We start from the raw sequence: 19,602 nt of genomic DNA, 5'->3' as shown, positions 1-19,602 counted from the left end.
ACATGGAAAAGTGATTGAAAATTCAAACAAATTCATCTTCCGTTAAAATCTTCAAAAAAAATAAACTGTAGGTTTTCCGATATATCACCAGCATTTCTCCGGCTCGCCAAAATCCATTTCTCCCTAGTTTTAGCGTCTTTGGAACATTTATAAACAATTTGTTTGGGATGGTATGCGATGTGCTATTGCACATCGGAACTCTACACCATTTATAAGTTTTCTGCCTCACTGTCTGCGCAGGATTCATTTTAAGTCTAAAATATACCACTCAGATTATTATTCAATGTATATACCTTGAATTTAACTATGCCAGACACTAACATAAAGTAGAAATACACGAAGTATATCCTGCTTCTCACAGCACACTATGTGTTATTTCGTCTGCTAATTCAGTCAACCTGTACGATGACGCCAGACCAATGAGATCGCGTACTTGCGTCACGTGACAGTTTCGTACATTGATTTAGATTTTTATCATGTTTGGATTTATTATTTGTACATTCTGATAACATTTTTGAATTCTGCATGGAATTTTGAATCAGATTAGCATAATTTAAATTAAAACCCCGGATCATGCATGTTCCCTATTATAATAAGGTTTTTCCGTGTGTTAAGTGGCTCTGAAAGGGGACGTCCTTTCGATATATTTTCAATCAGTTGAAGGTTATGAAGTGATAGATGCCTATCTGAGATAGACAGAAAGAGACATCCAAAGCTCAAGCCTAATTTATGAATCAATGTATTGTTGAGATAATGACATTAAGTTATCAATGTATTGTGTCGGTAAATATCCCGGCATATCTTTATGTAATGTAAAATACAAGTGTTTCCTTAGCTAATTAAAAGTGTTTGTGTAAAAATAGATGATTTTCCTTCTCATTAGTAATGTATTCGTATTCCTCTGATATCCGAGACTCTTTCCCCTACTTAGAATTAAATAGTTTAAGCCTCTTTCTGGACATACCACGTACCCAAGCTCTTGAGCCAGCCGAGGAAAGACTCAAGTAGGGGTGATGGACTTCGATTCCAGGGACTGTTTGAGAGTCTCGTCAAATAAATCCTTACAGCCACTTCATAAGCCAATTAAGATAAATTGTTATGCACTGGAACCCTGGACAGGTGCAGTACGTACATACATACATACATAGATGACAGAAAATTAAAAATTGCATTTCCCTCTTACTGTGGACAAAACCAATGCAGAAATACCATTCTATTTTAATTCTGAGCAATGTACGATGTACTGTATATATAGATTTATAAGGCTATCGTATTATTTATATGAAGAGATTATCACCATTGTTACAGGTGCTACGGATCTTAAACTGCTTTCTCATTTTGTAGTTTGTCTGTAGAGTAAAGCCCCGATTATTTGCGGAATTGGGTGGCAAGAGCACCGATGATAGCAAAAATCACATATAACCCCCCAAAAAACTAAAAATGAGATGACAGGAAAAAATATTTCAGCATAAAAATTATTTTATTGTGCAAAAAGCATAGTATTTAAAACTTATAAAATATGTACAGTACAGCAGAAACCTTTGCTCTATGTCCAAATCACTAAAATAAAGACTAGTAAATGAACAGCAATACAAATTCCGAGAAGGCCTATAGGATTACGATGCACAGTAAATCAGGCTGGATTAAATTTTTTCTTAGGTTCGTACTTAAAAAAGAAATTTGCAGCACTTGCTGATAATCAGGGCTTTACTATACTTTTTTCACCATATGTATTCTGCATTTGTTTGAGAGACTCTTTGTTTAATTTAATTGCAACAAGTAATTTTAGGTTACTTTAAATTTCAGTAAAATCTAGTAGGATCTCTTTATTTGGTGCATCATAAGGTACAGATTTAACCTTGGAACATTTTCACCTTACACAAAGAGACCAAAATAATGTTTTTAGAAAAAATGCTGGAAATTGGACAAGTTTCTCAGATGGGCTAATGACATTTTTTTTTTGCTAAGGGTTTAATGTTGCACTGGCCTGATGATCTAAAGGTAGCGAGCCTGTCTCTTACCCAGAGGCCCCAACTTCAACTCCTGGCTAGGTGAGGAATTTTATCTGGAGCGCCAAGGACTGGTTCGAGGTCCGCTAAGATTATGTGACTGTAAAATAGCAGCCCTGGTGTGGAAAGCCAAGAATAATGGCCATGAGGTTTCGTCACATTGACCACGCAAAATCTGCAGGCCTCACAGCTGAGCAGGTTGTAGCACCATGGAAGAGGGTTTTAACGTTGTACAAAGATTATTTTTTTGGCAACGATGGGATTAGAAAGGGCATGGATTGGGAAGGAGGTGGCTGTAGCCTTAACTGAAGTATAATCATACTCCAACAAAGCTGGTGTGAGGAGAGTCGCTACATTCTACAAGTCATTTCAGAAAAATGTTACCTGATATGAACAATAATTATAGGAGAAAATTTGATATCAAGTACTTGGAACTAGTCATTTTCTACAGTAGACAGGAATTCAGCACAGGAATTTAGGAGGTAGTATTCATAATAAACATTTGCTTTCCTCCCACATAGAGTAGTGTGACTATAATCATCATAAAACATTAAAGCCATTTTGTAACAGGGCTGATGGTTTGATACAATTTATTGAATACAAATACGGTCTGTATCAGCAAACTTATGTTTAAAAATATACTAAAATTCATAAGTGTGTCATCATGATTTTTGAAATGTTGAGAACAGCTGTGCTGCAATAAAAAACATAAAAACTAAAGAGAGAAATCACTGCATGTGTTGGCTGGTGAGTGAGTAGCACATGAATGATACATTGCCTGCGTTGGTTTCATTTAAAATTTTATCTAAATCCTTCTTCTGTGCTAGGAATATTTCAATGTCCTCATGAATTTCAATTCTAACTCATAAGTATCTTTATAGATTAGTTCCATATCTTTTTCAATGCCCAGAAAGTTGTGATTATTGTTATAAACATGTTCTGCAAAAGCTGAATATGTATTATACAGTATTGTATTGCTTTAAGGTGTTCCTGATAACACAGCAATTGTTCGGCCAGCCTGTCCTATATAAATCTTCTTACAATCATAGCACTGGCCGAACATTTGTTCCGCGTTATCAGGGACACTTAAAGAAATGCAATATAATACCATAAACATTAGGCTTTTGTAGGACATATTTATAATGGCAAAAAGAACTTTCAGGGCATTGAAAAAAACACATCTATAAAGGTAATTACAGGTTAGAATTGAATATTCATGAGAGCATTGAAATATTCCTCGCACAGAAAAAGGATCCAAATAAAATCTTAAATGAAACCATCGCAGACAGTGTACTACTCACAACCTTGAGGTGACATAATATCATGTGCTACTTGCTTACCCGCAACACATGGTTCATGTTGCTTATTTCTTGTGTAACTGCTGATGCAGCATGTTTGGTCGTCCCATCACAACAAAATATGTTTTACTTGTAATTCTTATTCAGATATAGAAACCTTCTCTTAATTTCTCTCATAAGGTTTTCTGCTTTTATTGCAACAAAACTAACTGTCCTCAACATTTTAAAAATCATGACAACACACTTGTGAATTTTAGTATATTTTTTAACATTTTAATTTTAACAGATCCACTGAAGATGGAGCGAAATTTCCAAAACTGTTTCTGCAGTAATTGATTTTACAAAGTGAGCTGATACAGACTGTATTTTAATTCAATAAATTGTTGTGTAATTATGCCCATTAATAAAGTTTTGTCCTTTTTTTTTTTACAGCTCCACTAAGGATTTATACAAAATATACATCTAAGTACATACAAATTGTAGGATAAGAGCATCTTATTGAGATATATTTACAAAACTTACATAAAATAAATAAAAAGTCTTCCTATTATAAATTATAGCAATAAGGGAACAGTAAAATACACAACATACTTCCTTCAAAGGGTGTTGGGAGAACAGTGATTTCTATAACACAATTATTTCACCGTGTATGTAGTAATTCAGCAGTGTAAGAGAGACCAGTTGGTTGGCTGGTTATAAGACAGAAGAACAGGGCAATGTAACAGTAATGACCAGCTATCTTCATCTACTGCTTCCGAGATTGTGATCCACTTAGAAAGCCAGTCTACTATGTCCTCCGTTTTCATGTTCACGGGATTCAAACCACGTATGAAGCATGACTGCAATAAAGGAAAGCAGGAGATTTCTATGATAGAAAGTCAAGAAATAAATGAATTAAAGAATTATAATGCCCCCCAAAAGGTAGCCTATGTGAATAACCAGCCGATAATGTTAATATCTTATATCTTGAACTGACACTGCATTACAATAAATTAAGTATATATTTTGGCTCCACCTATTCAATACAAGAATATTTATGTGAGTTACATCACATATCGTTTACAAATGGTACCTGTTTTGACTCCAGATGTGAGTCATCATCAGCTGATAGTTCAAAAAGTGCAAGATACAAAAAACACAAAATCAATGCACAGACACATAACAAGAAGCAAAAAGGCATAAAATTAATAGTTAAAAATAATTGTTTGCGATGAAAGTTCACATTGAGCTGTATATCATATCAATATGATGCATTAGGCTGGGGCATTAATCTTTAAAACCTTGATGTAAAGATAAACAAATGCAATGATAAATCTTAAAAAAACACGTGAAAGATAGATGAATCTGGGTCATTAAAACTTTAAAATACATATAACTATTTGTCTTGCTGCGAGGAAAATTGAAGTCAAACACCAAAGTGCTGATTAATATAAAATGCAGGTTTCAGCAAAAAATAAGAATCATAGTTGACATTTGACAGTAATCTTTAAGATCTATGTCCAAGTAATTCTTGAGGTAGCGAGGTGTTCATTTGAAGGTCATATTTTACTGAACAATGGTTGTTATTAGTCCCAGTTCAATGCGGAACCAGAAAGACCTAATGAGAATAATAAGAGCCAAATTAGGTGTGGAGTAGAATTTAAGGCAAGGGAAAGAACGAGAAAAATAATGTATAACTCACCTTGCGCAGCGTGATGGAACGCTTGACTTGCAGTGAGGGACTGAACTAGGAGATGTGTAAGAGAGCAGAAAGGAAAAGGGAACAGAGGGAGGGAGAGGAGAAAGGAGAAGGGAGAAGGGAGGGACGAGGGAGAGGAGGGGAGGGTGAGACTAAGGCGGGGCAGAAGGATGAGGTAGTAGGGGTAAATTACGTGGGTAGGTACTATGCAAAGTGTGGAAAATCCAACTTGAGTTTAAAGACTTAATACTTTTAAAATTAAAGTTGAGAAACATAAAAAGAATGTTTGATTTCTCTGAAATGTCATTTAAATTAAAATTAGGATTAAAGTACTGGTCAAGATGTATGAAACAATTTTCAGTTGCATTATTGTCCATTGTCCATTATTTTGAGGATTTTCATGTCCTGCCCATTGGTATGCCAATTCTGTGTGCACTTCTGTTTGAACAACACAGAGGACCTCTTCGTGCACCTCTCTGTTAGGGCTGATATTTTACATCTTATGAGATGATGTGTTCCGGAGTCATTCTCCATGCTTTAAAAAAAAAAAAAAGAAGGACATGTGCAAGCATATTTCAATCTCATTGCAGTGTCTATAACAAGTACTGACATGACTTCCTTCATTAAGAGCTCGCACAGGGGCAAGATTACATTCAAGTTTAATGGCATCATGCCATTCAGAGCTGTTAGGCCCTTCTTTTGGGTCAATCCAGCTGTTAGCTTTTGGACTCTCCTCATGAGTTCTTAATTGTCACCATTTTTTGGACTCTTCTCCTTCTAGTATACTTCTGATAACCTTTCAGGTTGTTTAATTGCTGGATTTTGAGACTAAATGCTGATACCCAGTTCTTTAATACATATTTCTCTTTCTTCAGGTTTCAAATTGCTTTTTGGTCTTTCTTATACGAACTCCCGAGAATGTTACAAGTGTTAAACTGCAGGATCATAATTCCATTGCACTTTCCTTGCAGACTGTGGAATAAAGTACCAAGCTAAGATGTTACAATATCTTTGGGGGCTATATTGCAAAAATTGGGAAAGATTTAATATCTTTTTGCCTACAATTGAATTTCTAAATTTCCATATTTTTCTTTGTTGGTTTGAAGCCTTCTATGATATTGTTTATTGTGCTGTTTGTATAAAATATATTGAAAATAATGTTTTCTTATATGAATATCTTCATCCAATTACTCCTGGTATTTCAATTTTATTCCTCTAAATCAGTTTCTTCTTCTTCTTCTTCTTCTGCTGCTGCTTCTTTTCATTATATGTTGTTTGTCTATTTTTTATTTAAATCTCATTTTTGTGTCTTTCAGTTTCTTAAAATTTTCTGTTCTGCAAATCATCCAGAGTTATTTCTAGTTCTTCCACATTCTCTCTAATTTCCTTAATCCATCCTACTTGCTGCTTCAGATTTCAGAGTTTCTCTATAATTTTTCTTGGTAATCTGGTTTCTGGTGTCCTCATAATGTGACCAAAATCAGTTCATTATAATATTCTTTCTTACTTTTCTACTAACTATATTTTTGCAAGATAATAAGTACTACTTATAACTGTCACATCTTCATTCACTCATTTCATTACTATTTTCCTTCTTCAAAGTTTCGTTTGAAGCCACTTTATTATTACTGTCTAATATTATTCTGGACATGAACAATATATCAGACATAATGGTTCATTAGGCTTTCTTTGTTGCAAGGAAACAAACCAACAACGCACTTTTTACTTCTGCAAGTAAAGTTCAGATTCATGTCCTGTGACCACAGGTGTCAACTAACCTGATATCCTGCTCATTTCTGGTGTGTAAAATCATTGCTTAAAATCTACTTTATTAATGCTAAGTGGCTAATTTCAACTGTTGCAACCAATGGAGATTTGGTCATGTTACAATTACTGTATGTTGACTCTTTTGTATCTTGCTACCAAGATTGTCTTCAGAGTTATATGGCAATTGTCACTCAACAGTAAGTAAGACTCAAGACAGAAAGACTGCGATAGAAGTGTTAGTTCATTCCAGGGCTTCTAGAGTCAAGGAGAAAGTCTTTGAAGACTTAACCCCTGAACGCCTAGCGTTGCATATGTGCAACGGCGTGCCGATGCTCTTTTCTTTCAATGTATGAAGTTGTTTTCAAGTAAAAGAATGAAAATTACATGCGTATTCCGTAAAGGGAAGTGTTATGCTTTGCTACAAGTCGGTTAATCAATAGTCACCACTTTATTGTTGACGAGGTGTATGTTTGAAGTTCGCTGTGTGTTCCAGCTATCATAATGACATACCGTAAGAGGTAAGATTCGCCATATAATTTTATGATTTAGAAATAATTAACCTCTTTTAGGAAATCCAGGAAGTAAACTCGTGGGCGAGTGAGATCCACATATTTCCGGTGTTGCATATTCGCAACGCTAGGCGGATCCATTGTCAAATCACTTCCTTATGTACCAATTTGGTATTGAAGGGTTTGTTATTGACGTAACAACCCTTCATTGCTGTGCATGCAATTCAAACTTATATACCAGTTTTGTGATGCATTTTTTTTTTTTTTTTTGCTATTTGTTTTACGTCGCACCGACACAGATAGGTCTTATGGCGACAATGGGATAGGAAAGGCCTGGGAGTGGGAAGGAAGTGGCCGTGGGCTTAATTAAAGTACAGCCCCAGCATTTGCCTGGTGTGAAAATGGGAAACCACGGAAAACCATCTTCAGTGCTGCCGACAGTGGGATTCGAACCCACTATCTCCCGGATGCAAGCTCACAGCTGCGCGCTCCTAACTGCAAGGCCAACTCGCCCAGTATGATGCATATTATTAGGCTATTGTTATTATTATTATTATTATTAAGTGGTGGTAGGAAATTTTATCTCGTATATATAGGAGGAAATCATAGTTGAATAGCGCCATTTATTCAATTCACATTTATTTCAGGGACTTGACATTAGCAGAAATTCTCGAGGAGGTAGAGAAGCGAATTGAAGGAGTAGATACTATTTATATAGAACCTCCAGAGCCTACACCCCTTTCGGATGAAGACTCGACAGATGCGGATGAGTGAGGGCTTATTGACAACCTAAGTCATAGGCAACTTGCTGCGGGAGCTGAAGTTGTTCTTTCCAACCAAGAAAGACTGGAGGAAGGTTGCAATGATGAGTGTGATATTGTCCCGCCTAATGATAGTGCTTCTGCAGCTGCTCATTGTGTTTCTAATCGAAATCTGTTCATGCCTCAAGTTACACGAAACTGGACTGTAAGAGACTTTTCACCACCTTCCGGTATCTTTCCTGATAGTGACTTTGCGAAGTATAGCGTGTGTAAAGTGTGACGTTGGGCTCTGCATAAGTTGCTTCATTCCGTTCCACACAAAGGGACATACAGATCACTGAGTCTTCAGAGAAACCCACAGCAAATGATCACACCAGTAAACTGAAGAACTTTGAATACCCTGTCAGTTTTCAATATAATTTTCCAATAAATATATTTATTTTGATTACCGTATACAAATAATAGGTACTGTAAATAATGTCTAATTTTATACAAACTATTTAATTTTGTCTCTTAGTAAATAATAAACTCAAAAATAACTTATATCTTCTTCTCCATGCTCATTGTCCTCTTATTTTCATTATTTTCTCGAAGAAAACAACATATGTGTTGGTACCTTGCAGACTACTACTTAAGTGCCTAGCGTTGCATATATTCAACACCCTATATTTCCGAAACTAAACATGTTTGCTTCAAAATAACGGATCTTCCTTGAATAATACCCTATCCCAAGAATGTTTATTAAGAAAAATTGAACATTCAAGGGTTAACTATGGAAGGCAGCCATGATTTATTCAGTATATATCAGTCTCCTTTGTTAAAGTTACTGCAGTGTTAACATTTCTGTTGCTTCACGAATGATTCATCCACCTCCATAGCGTAACGGTTAGTGTTATTAGCTGCCGTCCTCGGGGGCCTGGGTTCGATTCCCGGTATTGCCAGAAATTTAAGAATGGCAGGAGGGCTGGTATGTGGTTGAAATGGTACATGCAGCTCACCTTTATTGGGGGTCTGCCTAAAAAAAGCTGCCCCACCTTGGGATGAGGACACGAGTTTACTACTTTACGAATGATTCGAAGTGTAAAATGTTCCTCCTTACAACTGAAAGACAGTTGAATCAAATTGGTAAGTTATTCCAATCCCTAACTCCCCTTCTTATAAATGAATATTTGCCCCAATTTGTCCTCTTGAATTCCAACTTTGTCTTCATATTGTGATCTTTCCTACTTTTAAAGACGCCACTCAAACTTATTTGTCTACTAATGTCATTCCACGCCATCTCTCCAGATGCTGCATGAGCACTGTACCACCTGTGTGTGATTTGGTGACAGACTAACATTTATTCTGGTCCCAGACCAAAAGCGGAGTCTAGCAAGGCAGCGCACCATCCCCATTATAATTTATCACCATCATGGATGACATAATGATAAACACCAAGAAAACCTGTGGTGAACTAAATGCAATGGCCTTTGCTGATGACGTCATGATATGGGGAGAAACTGGGGAACAAGTTCACTTGAGACTGAATGAATGGAATGTTAAGTTCCAGGAATTCAATCTCAAGATAAGTAAAAACAGTAGTGATGGCAATAAACAGAAAGGAACGAGCAGAAAACATCATACTAGGAAACCATTTACTGGAAAGCGTGGAAAATGTTACATTCACTCTTCTTCTTTTTCTACTGCTCTTCCCATACCTGTGGGGTCGTGGGTGCAAACTATGTCGCACATGTGGATTTGGCCATGTTTTACGGTCCTTCCTGACGCCAACCCTATATGGAGGGATGTAATTACTATTGCGTGTTTCTGTGGTGGTTTGCTTTTTACAGGTAAACTGCGGAAATGCAATATACGTATTTCAGGTTGTAATAGGGTAGGAATGTGCATAATTTCATTTCTAGATAATAACAAAAGATACTGTCTTCTTCAAAGTTAGGTCTACCATCTGTGTGTTCCAACATTGGGGTGACATACAGTTTTTAGGTTGATAGTGGGGCATATATTTTTGTTGTTGTTGTTGTTGTGGCACATTGTTGACCGTGATGAGTGGTTTGTTTACGTGCCATTCAAAGTTTTCCTTGTAGTTTACAGTTGTGTGATAAGAATTGATTTCAAGGTATTTGTACTGTATTTCTGTGCTGAGTGAGCCATGGACAATGGCTGTGTGTGATTTGGTGACAGACTAACATTTATTCTGGTTCCAGACCAAAAGCGGAGTCTAGCAAGGCAGCACACCATCCCCATTATAATTTATCACCATCATGGATGACATAATGAAAAACACCAAGAAAACCTGTGGTAAACTAAATGCAATGGTTTTGACAACCTTATCCCATTTTTTTAAAATTAATAATTTAATAATAATAAATTTAATAATTGAATACGGTAATAGACTTCAATTCACATTATTTTCCTTGAAACTAATAATTGAATTCTGATGGTTACATAAGTGGGGTGATAAATATCACTGAAATTCCATTGTCTGTTGTACAGAGATGGGAATGGGCTGCACACTGCACTCTATGAATACTCTACGAGAACACACAAGACAATGCAATAGCAGATGGTAGAGGTAGTTTCAAGCGATAACTTGAAGCTGAGAAGCCTGGACACAGTAGTCTGTCACCCCATGAGGAGGTGAGATGCGATATTTTGTATTAGCATCCATCACCCCACAAGGGGTGACATCGTATTTAACATGTTAATGTTATACAAACTGAAAAAAAGGTGCTTCTATTACGCAGAAAAGTATGATATCTCCATTTTTTTTTTTGCAGAAGAACTAATTTCCAGATTTTTCTCTCTGAATTCCCTGACATTTCTCAGTTTTCCCATGATTTACCAAATTTTCTGACATTTCCTGGTTTTCCATATAGGTGGACAACTGTATAAAATGGCAGATAAGAGGTTTTCATTTGAAGATTTTCAGTGAATAAGGGAGATTTTAAACTCAAATAAGACTGACAAAGAAACACAATTTTTTTAAAAATTGGATAAGGTAGTCAAAGCCATTTAACTAGGTAAATAAAGACACAAATGAGAAAACAATTACAAATCAAGCTGGCAAGTACTAAGCAACAGGCTAACAATAAAAGCACAATGTGGATCACACAGATGGCAAGGGGACATTCCCACAAACACCACAAGTTATGTAACAATAAATGAGAAATATGGCAAAAAGTAACAGTTCTTCAGGCTTCATCAGTTTTCTTACATTTTCTGCTCCTCTACCTAGCTTCATTTTCTACTTGAAGAAGAGAAACATGAAATGGATGTAGATCTTTTGGAACTACCTGCTTTAGTTTTTGTAGGTGTATGAATTTTGAGGTTGCAACTGGGATTGATCGACAGTAGAGATGAGGAAGATCATCGTCTTTCGATGGCACTCCTTGCAAACGACGTGGTAAGTCCATATAATCCCCATCATATACCAATTTTATTTAGGTGTCCTGCTTTGGTGTATACTTATTGCACTTAATTTCTACAACCATAGGGTCATCAGACAAGTTTTGTCATATTCCCCATAAAGTGCAGAACCATCATAAGATGGTCAAATTGTCATCTACAGACTGATGAGATATGATGTCTTCATTATACTGTACAAAAAACATACCTTCTGCCAAAAGTGCAGATACGAGGTTTTCATGTTAAGGTACCGATATAATCCCAGTTATGAATGAATTACTGTAGCCTGTCATATGGTAAATTGTAAAGCTCAGCAGGTAAGAGGTTTCTCCCCTAGTAAGGAAATTCTCTCAGGTATTGTGGTGTAACTGCATGGAGAATGAATGCTACAGAGAAGCGAGCTGGAATGAAGGTTTCTCCTCTCTGCCAAATATAACCATGACAACTCTATCATGATCTGTAAATGAAGCACAAAGAAAGCTGCGTTCACTCTTTCTTTCCACTCCTTTAAGTATGCTACGATTCTTCATGTATCTTGTTTTTCTTGGGACATCTTGAGTTTTTGTTTCTCCTGATCTCTTATAATCAGTGTAAGACTAAAACTCATCTTCTCCGTTCACTTTCACTTGATCCTCAACAGACTGGATGAGTTGGGCGTGCGGTTAGGGGCGCACAGCTGTGAGCTTGCATTCGGGAGATAGTGGGTTCGACCCCCATTGTTGGCAGCCCTGAAGATGGTTTTCCGTGGTTTCCCATTTTCAGACCAAGCAAATGCTGGCGCTGTACCGTAATTAAGGCCACAGCCACTTCCTTCTCACTCCTAAGCCTTTCCTATCCCATCATTGCCATAAGACCTATCTGTGTTGGTGCGACATAAAACAAATTGTATTTTAAAAAAAAAATTGATCCTCAACAGTGATTTCTTCTTCTAATTGGCCTGAAGTTGCACTGAGTAAAAAGAATTTGAAGACAGAAAAGTGAGGATATTGACAATTTCAAGAAATGGCTAGCTTGTCTCCCTGAAGTTCCTAACTATTACTGCTGGTCTTCCTCAAGGAAGATCTATGTGAAATCAATGTTTTGTTCATTCTTACACGTGAATGAAGTATACAAAGAAAGGTGTGTGAACAATCATGTTTCATCAGTTGCAAGACAACTGTCCGTAGAAATTCAAAAACAGGAGAGAATCAACATACACAAGCCTCTTAAAGATCAGTGGGATACATGCACTGGTTTTAAACTTGGCTCACTGAGCGAAAGAAGCATACAATCAACATGTAAAGAAAAAGGATGATGCTCATGCAGCAAAAAATGCTGCTAAAGAAAATTACAATGATAAACACTAGTTATCATAATGGACTTGCAAATGTGCTATTGTGCCTAAAAATCTTAGTATCAAAACTATACTACAAACAGAAATTACAATGTCACACTTTTGCTATATATGAGCTTAACAAAAGAGATGTGACACTGTATATTTGGCATGAAGCTAATGGTGGAGTTACCGCCAATGGGTTCACATCATAAATCTCTGATTTTATAGCAAACTTGTCTGAGGAATATAAATTTGTTATATTCATTTTGGATAGTTGTAACTACCAGAACAGAAATAAGATTCTTGCTAGTGCTCTTGGTGACAGCTCAAAAGAAGTGAATTACAATTGAGCAACTGTATTCTGAGAAGAGTCCTACAATAATGGAGGCTGGTAGTGTGCATGCAACTCTACACATACTTTTCCAACCTCTTATCAATTCACCAGAAGATTATGTTGCTCGATTGAGAACAGCCAGGCGACAAAATCCATACACTTGTCAAGGTTGTAGTTTACTCATTCTTCTTGAATGTTGAAGAAGTGCCTACAAACATTCAGTTTCTCACACCTGGAATCAAATCAGGAGATCATGTTGCGACAGATATTTGAGCTCTGAAATATCTTCCATATGGAACTATTCTATTTAAAAGTGGCCATATGGAAAACTATACTGTATTGACACAGAGAAGACAACAACGGTAGAGCAAAAGTATGATATAGATGTTGATTCCCATAGGGAATCTGAAATATTTGTCATAAATGAGTAAATTTATAATACCAATATAAATGGTCCATTATTGGACATTATAAATTTTCCAGCGAACTCATTCTTGGTTGCCAGCGTTTCGTTCTCGTGTGCTAGGGTTGGCTCATCAGTTGGTACCTAGCACACCTACCAATATGCTGACTAGTGCATACCATGGAGGCCACTGCGTAGGCTAACTGGAGCCACCAGCAGTGCCAATGCACTAAGAGACTTTGTCTCATTACCAAAAATTGTCTGCCTGCTTGGCCATCAGATGATATAGATGTTGATTCCCATAGGAAAAAGTATTTCTTTTTTTTTTTTTTTTGCTAGGGGCTTTACGTCGCACCGACACAGATAGGTCTTATGGCGACGATGGGATGGGAAAGGCCTAGGAGTTGGAAGGAAGCGGCCGTGGCCTTAATTAAGGTACAGCCCCAGCATTTGCCTGGTGTGAAAATGGGAAACCACGGTAAAACCATCTTCAGGGCTGCCGATAGTGGGATTCGAACCTACTATCTCCCGGATGCAAGCTCACAGCCGCGCGCCTCTACGCGCACGGCCAAAAAGTATTTCAACAATTCCTAAAGCATTGTATGCATCTGAAATACCAATTATAGAAATTAAATTTAAACACCTGCAAGAGATGAAAGATGTAAATCAATAAAGATCACCATGTCTCTTATGATAACCTTAAGTTCAAACAAGACAAGGAAAAACAGTAAACCGGTTACTAGAGGTATCCCACTGTAGTTTTATTATTAAAGTTTTATTCCAATTTAAGTGCAATAAAGGTTGCAATTCATTATAAAGTAAGAGATATTATTATCAACATGTATTGAAACATGGATGAAATCCTCCTATGTGCTACTTAATAACAATGTAAAACCTCCTATGTGGTGTTTCTATTATTCTTTTAAATATTGTGCAAATCATAACAATAATTCAGAAGTGAAATTATCATTAACTTATATATTAAATGTTAGTATATCCTGTACTAAAACCTTGAAAAACCAAGCAGACGTATAGGAGGTTATGTTTATAGGGACATGGAATTTGAGAACTCTAAGTATGCCTGGAAGCTTGATGAGCTTCAAAATTTGAAGGAAGAAGGAATAAGTATCTAAAGGAGAACAAGGATGCTGCCAATTGAGGGGAAGATGAAGGGTCAGATAATTGGATGATGTAGAAGATGATCTACAGAGGATGGAGGAATACAGTAACAAATGGGCAAGACTGGGACGGGACTGCTCAGGAGGCCAAGGCCCGTCTTCTATACTAAATCACTACCTAGCATGGAAAGATTACAGTGTAAGATCACTTCTTTAAATGTGAAGTGGAATTTCATGTGGTAATAAAAGCAAAGCACCTGCAGGAGCAATATTCAACAAATTAGCGCAGATGAATTTCATTCGACAAGTGTTTGATGAGGCTTATAATTATTTTCAAATTGGAATATATGCAACAATCTCACAAAAGAACCTGCTGAAAATGCTCTAAGGGATAAATGATGCTAAATACCTACTTCAGTCGTGCATCAGAGGTGAGTTATGACAATTCCAGTGAGTTTTACTTCTGTGAAAATGGGGTAAAAACATAAGGCAGAATTCACCAAGACACAGATATCAAGAACTAGAATTACATCCTCTTTCATGACTAGGAATGGATTTTTGAGTTGAATCCAATACCAAGTCAGTATACTGGACAACATAGCAGTGGTTCTTGATAAATAAGCCAGATTTCCCCATCTAATGGCCATCTCATTGTCCTGAGCTGAATCCTGTGGACTGCAGATTGTGGTTTAAGCTAAGGAAAATAGTGGTGGTGGTGATTACTGTTTAAAGAGGAAGTACAACTGGGCAGTTATCCTCTATTTACACTAAACAGAGGGAAAAAATGGATGGGGTATGTATATATATATATGAAGATATCGACGAAAGAAAGACAAGGGCCTTGAAGAAACTCCCTAGGCCATGCAAACCTAATACCATTGGGGTCAGAAAAGAACAAGAGATGACCAACAGAGGTCGGACAAGATAGATGAAAGTGAAGAGCCCGGCACAAGCAAGTAGAAGCAATGCCAGAACTTGGCTAAGAGTCCCATGGTCCTTTTAGTTGCCTCTTATGGCAGGCAAGGGATACCGTGAATGTTATTCTACTGCCCTCGCCCACAGGGGGATAAGGGATATAACCAGCAAGAAAAGGCTGGTGTGCTTTGTGAAGACAGTGGTGAATTTCCTAGCAAATAGGTACAAAATCTTAGGAATTGTGAGCACGGTAGTCACTTTGAACAGGAATTACTAATTTGTGTTCATATCTGGGTTACACAAATTTTTGGAATTTTAACATTTTTCTTAACATTTTACAATTCATTGAAATCACTGCTACAGTATTTAAAGTAAATTTATTCATCTAATAATCATGTCAATATATACTACTAGTTTTGCAGTCAGTTGTGTAACATATTTTGAAGTTAGTCTTTAAACATAAATATTTAGATTGTGTAGTAGAACTAACAGTCGGTCCTCCATTATTCTAAAAGCCTGATTACAATCAGATATATACCTGTCTTAGATCTTCGTATGACAATGCACTGGGTCCACCTTCTCTGATTATTGCAAAGTCCATTTCTTGGATAATGAGAGCTCTTTCTGCCAATCTGCTTCGCCTTTTCCAACCAACGTGCATTCCATGCATTCGGAGAAGTGCATTCTGACAGGGAAAAAATACCTTGTTAGTATATAATGTGTGCATATTTCAAATACCGATAGCAATTATTGTAATTTATTGTTACAGAATTAATAGTTACTTATTGCAAACACTATGTAAAGCTCCAGAGTAGAACAAGATAGTATTATAAAATATTGTATAATAGTGTAGAAAACATTTGTTGTTAGATTTTTAAGTGCTAGGTGTAATGAGGTATTCCAAATTGGGATATTATATGAGACTAGAATACTTAAGTATTAAAAAGAAATAGTTTTGCAAATATAAAGGAGAGAAGGTTTTCTCTCTTTTTGCAAATACACTGAGCAGCACGAAAAATGTAACACCCAATAAATGATGTGTAATTATCTATTTAATCTGAGTGAAGCACTATAACCATTGTTTTTAGACGGGGTATGCTATTGGCGTTGCTTTGCGAGTAAACAATGAAGTGTTGATTGTTTATTGTACTAGCCTCAATTGTTTTCTCCCGCGCAACCTGGAAAACACATCGCTGGATGTGAGCCAATAATGTTTTCCCGCTTTTGTAGTGCTTATTGTAGTACCTTTAATTGTTCCCCTTTCAATCACACGTGTTTGTAGGATCTTTCTGTGATTCTCTTAATCAGCTTTCTGGAGTAAACATGCCATTAAGTCCTGAACAAGGTTGCTTTGGTGGAAGATGGTCGCAGCATGCATTACGTTGCAGAAGTGTTGAGTACTACACCTTCTACAATTTCCAGAACCGTATGAAGATAAAGGGAAACTGGAGGCTTTGCTAGGAGACCAGGATCAAGCCCGAGAAGAGCAACATCGGAGAAAGATGACCGCTTCTTACAACTTCAAGTTCTCCGCAACCGTCATACCACCGCTACTGAAGCACGAAATAGACTCCACCAAGTTCGAGGGGTCAATGTTACTGAGAGAACCATTTGAAAAAGACTGGAAGAAGCCAATCTTCAGTCCAGAAGACCTGCTACAGGACCTGAACTCACCAGAGAGCATTGCACAGCTCGACTGCGTTTCACAAGGGAACATCTTGGCTGGACAGTACAACAATGGGATCAAGTGTTGTTCACCGACGAGTCGCGATTTGGCCTCCAATCACCTGACGGAAGAGAGAGGGTCTGGAGAAGGCCAGGGGAAAGGTATTCCCCTTGCACATTCTTATCCAGGGCGCCTTTTCATGGTGGTTCTGTGATGGTGTGGGCAGGAATCAATACAGCTTCAAGGACGGATTTAGTCTTCGTGGAGCATGGGAGCCTTACTGCACATCGGTATGTGGAGGAAATCCTTCTGGAGCATGTTGTGCCTTTCGCTCCGTTTATTGGTGATGGTTTTACACTAATGCACGACAATGCACGCCCACATGTTGCGAGAATTGTGCAACAGTTCTTGGATGAAACAGAGATTCATGCTATGGTTTGGCCTGCTCGAAGCCCCGATTTGAATCCCATTGAGCATGTTTGGGACCAGCTGGGGAGAAGAGTCTGTCAGCGCTATCCAGAGACCCTACAGGACCTACGGAACGCCCTCCTGGAAGAATGGGAGATGATTCCTCAACAGAACATTACCACATTAATCAGGAGCATGCATGAAAGGTTGAATGCCATCATTGCTGCAAGAGGTGGCAATACATGCTTTTGAAGATGCGAACAGAGGTCCCCGAGATGGTCTCCGAGGTCTGTGAAGTGAAAGTGTGAAGTGTGTAACATTAAAACAGAGTGCATTACCTTTATGAGCTTACTCAAAATTTCCTTGAAATGTGTTTCTCTCGCTTAATTTGTTCAATTTGTTTATAATCGTCTTTTCTTTTCATTGTTACACCGTTAGATGGGACCGTACCGCAATATTCCATCATAAGATGGTGGATTAGTGTCATAAAAGTGTCATAAATTTAGAATAAATTTCAGTTTTAGAAAGAAATTGAAGTGTCGCGTTTTTTGTGCCGCTCAGTGTATAAAGGAGAAAAGAAGTGATTGTTTTCTCTCTTTCAATGAAGCAAAGGCAGTGGGTAAGAGTGAGAAGCCGGGCGAGATGGCCGTGCGGTTAAGAGCACGCGGCTGTGAGCTTGCATCCGGGAGATAATGGGTTTGAATCCCACTATCAGCAGTGCAGCCCTGAAGATGGTTTTCTGTGGTTTCCCATTTTCACACCAGGCAAATGCTGGGGCTGTACCTTAATTAAGGCCATGGCTACTTCCTTCCAACTCTTAGGCCTTTCCTATCCCACTATTCCATTTTCGCCATAAGACCCTATCTGTGTCTGTGTGACGTAAAGCCACTAGCAAAAAAGAGTGAGAGACAATATGAAATTCCCATGAGTGTAACAAAGTCAAAAAGGATGGAACACAAGAAGTTGAAAGCCAGAAGCAACGACCACTCCCCAAGAAAATCAAACTTGATAAATCTGACAAGTCAGTAGTTCGCAGGTCATTTTTGGAATTTTAGGAAGTGGAAAGAGAAATCCCAACTGTCCAGAAATTATTGAATGCAATGAAGGAGTAAATAATTTGCCAAGATTGAAAGTAACATTTTGAGAATATTAAAGGGAATGGCAAACAGTTATTGCTAATTCTACTTTGAACATTATGTGAAATTACACAGTATTCAGTCTATGTTTGAAAGGAATAACAACCTTATGTGTAAAAGAAGAAAAATTATCTGTCCTGTGCTGGCCAACTCTTTCTAGGAGAATACAGTTCTTATCTCAGTCTCCTCCTTTGCCCTACTCCTACAGGTTCCTGTTCCAAACACTTATGTGTCACATTCATACGTCTCACCGTCATACACTGTCATTCTACTTCTTGTCGATACCTTAGACTGCACAAACCAACTGGAGAGCAATGGAAATGTAAACTTATCACAAGTGACCTTACATCAAAACAGCAGTGATTTACTGAAATGGGTAATAAGTGTAAACATCACCTGGAATCTGAAAGGTATGAAATAATTAAATTCTTTTTCGAGTTGCTTTACGTTGCACCGAAACAGATAGGTCTTATGATGATGATAATGATGGGACAGGAAAGGACTAGGAGTGGGAAGGAAGCAGCCTTGGCCTTGATTAAGATAAAGATAAGTGGGGTTCGAACCTTCTATTTCCCGAATACTGGATATTGGCTGCACTGAAACAACTGCAGCTATCGAGCTCGGCATTACAATCTTTAAAAAAAGTCCAACTCTCACTAGAACTTCTCTAATAAACACTCATTTCAAATGTTTCTAGTTCCACTTAAATATTACGTAAATGGTGTTTAGTAATAGATTTATATTCATAATAATCTCTCCTTCTTCCATCATGGTTTGAAGAGAGAAGAGAAACTATAGCTACTGGAAATCTGATGGTATAAGAATGAGGATGCTGAAACAAACTGCAAAAGAAGAGAGACAACTGAAGATCCAGATTATG

The 19,602-nt window shown here is 37.4% G+C and overlaps 1 protein-coding gene across 4 annotated transcripts in view; it reads right to left on the bottom strand.

Moving 5' to 3' along the window:
* Positions 1–1,646: 1,646 nt before the first annotated feature.
* LOC136886793 (LETM1 domain-containing protein 1) overlaps positions 1,647–19,602 on the bottom strand; it is an 82,879-nt gene continuing 64,923 nt past the window's right edge. For 2 of the 4 annotated variants that reach the window (XM_068231051.1, XM_068231052.1), the window contains exons 4-5: positions 16,051–16,197; positions 1,705–4,146 (exon numbers count right to left, since the gene is read on the bottom strand). In XM_068231051.1, the coding sequence (XP_068087152.1) occupies positions 3,967–4,146; positions 16,051–16,197 (327 nt within the window). In that variant the 3' untranslated portion in view covers positions 1,705–3,966. Of the gene's footprint in view, positions 4,147–16,050; positions 16,198–19,602 lie in introns of all 4 variants that reach the window. The other 2 variants (XM_067159602.2, XM_067159609.2) reach the window with 2 other exon arrangements.

Source organism: Anabrus simplex, chromosome 1 (genome assembly GCF_040414725.1).
Source record: "Anabrus simplex isolate iqAnaSimp1 chromosome 1, ASM4041472v1, whole genome shotgun sequence".
Taxonomy (NCBI): Eukaryota; Metazoa; Arthropoda; class Insecta; order Orthoptera; family Tettigoniidae; genus Anabrus; species Anabrus simplex.
Note: the sequence above shows the minus strand (reverse complement) of the source record. Positions and strands in the feature narration are given on the sequence as shown.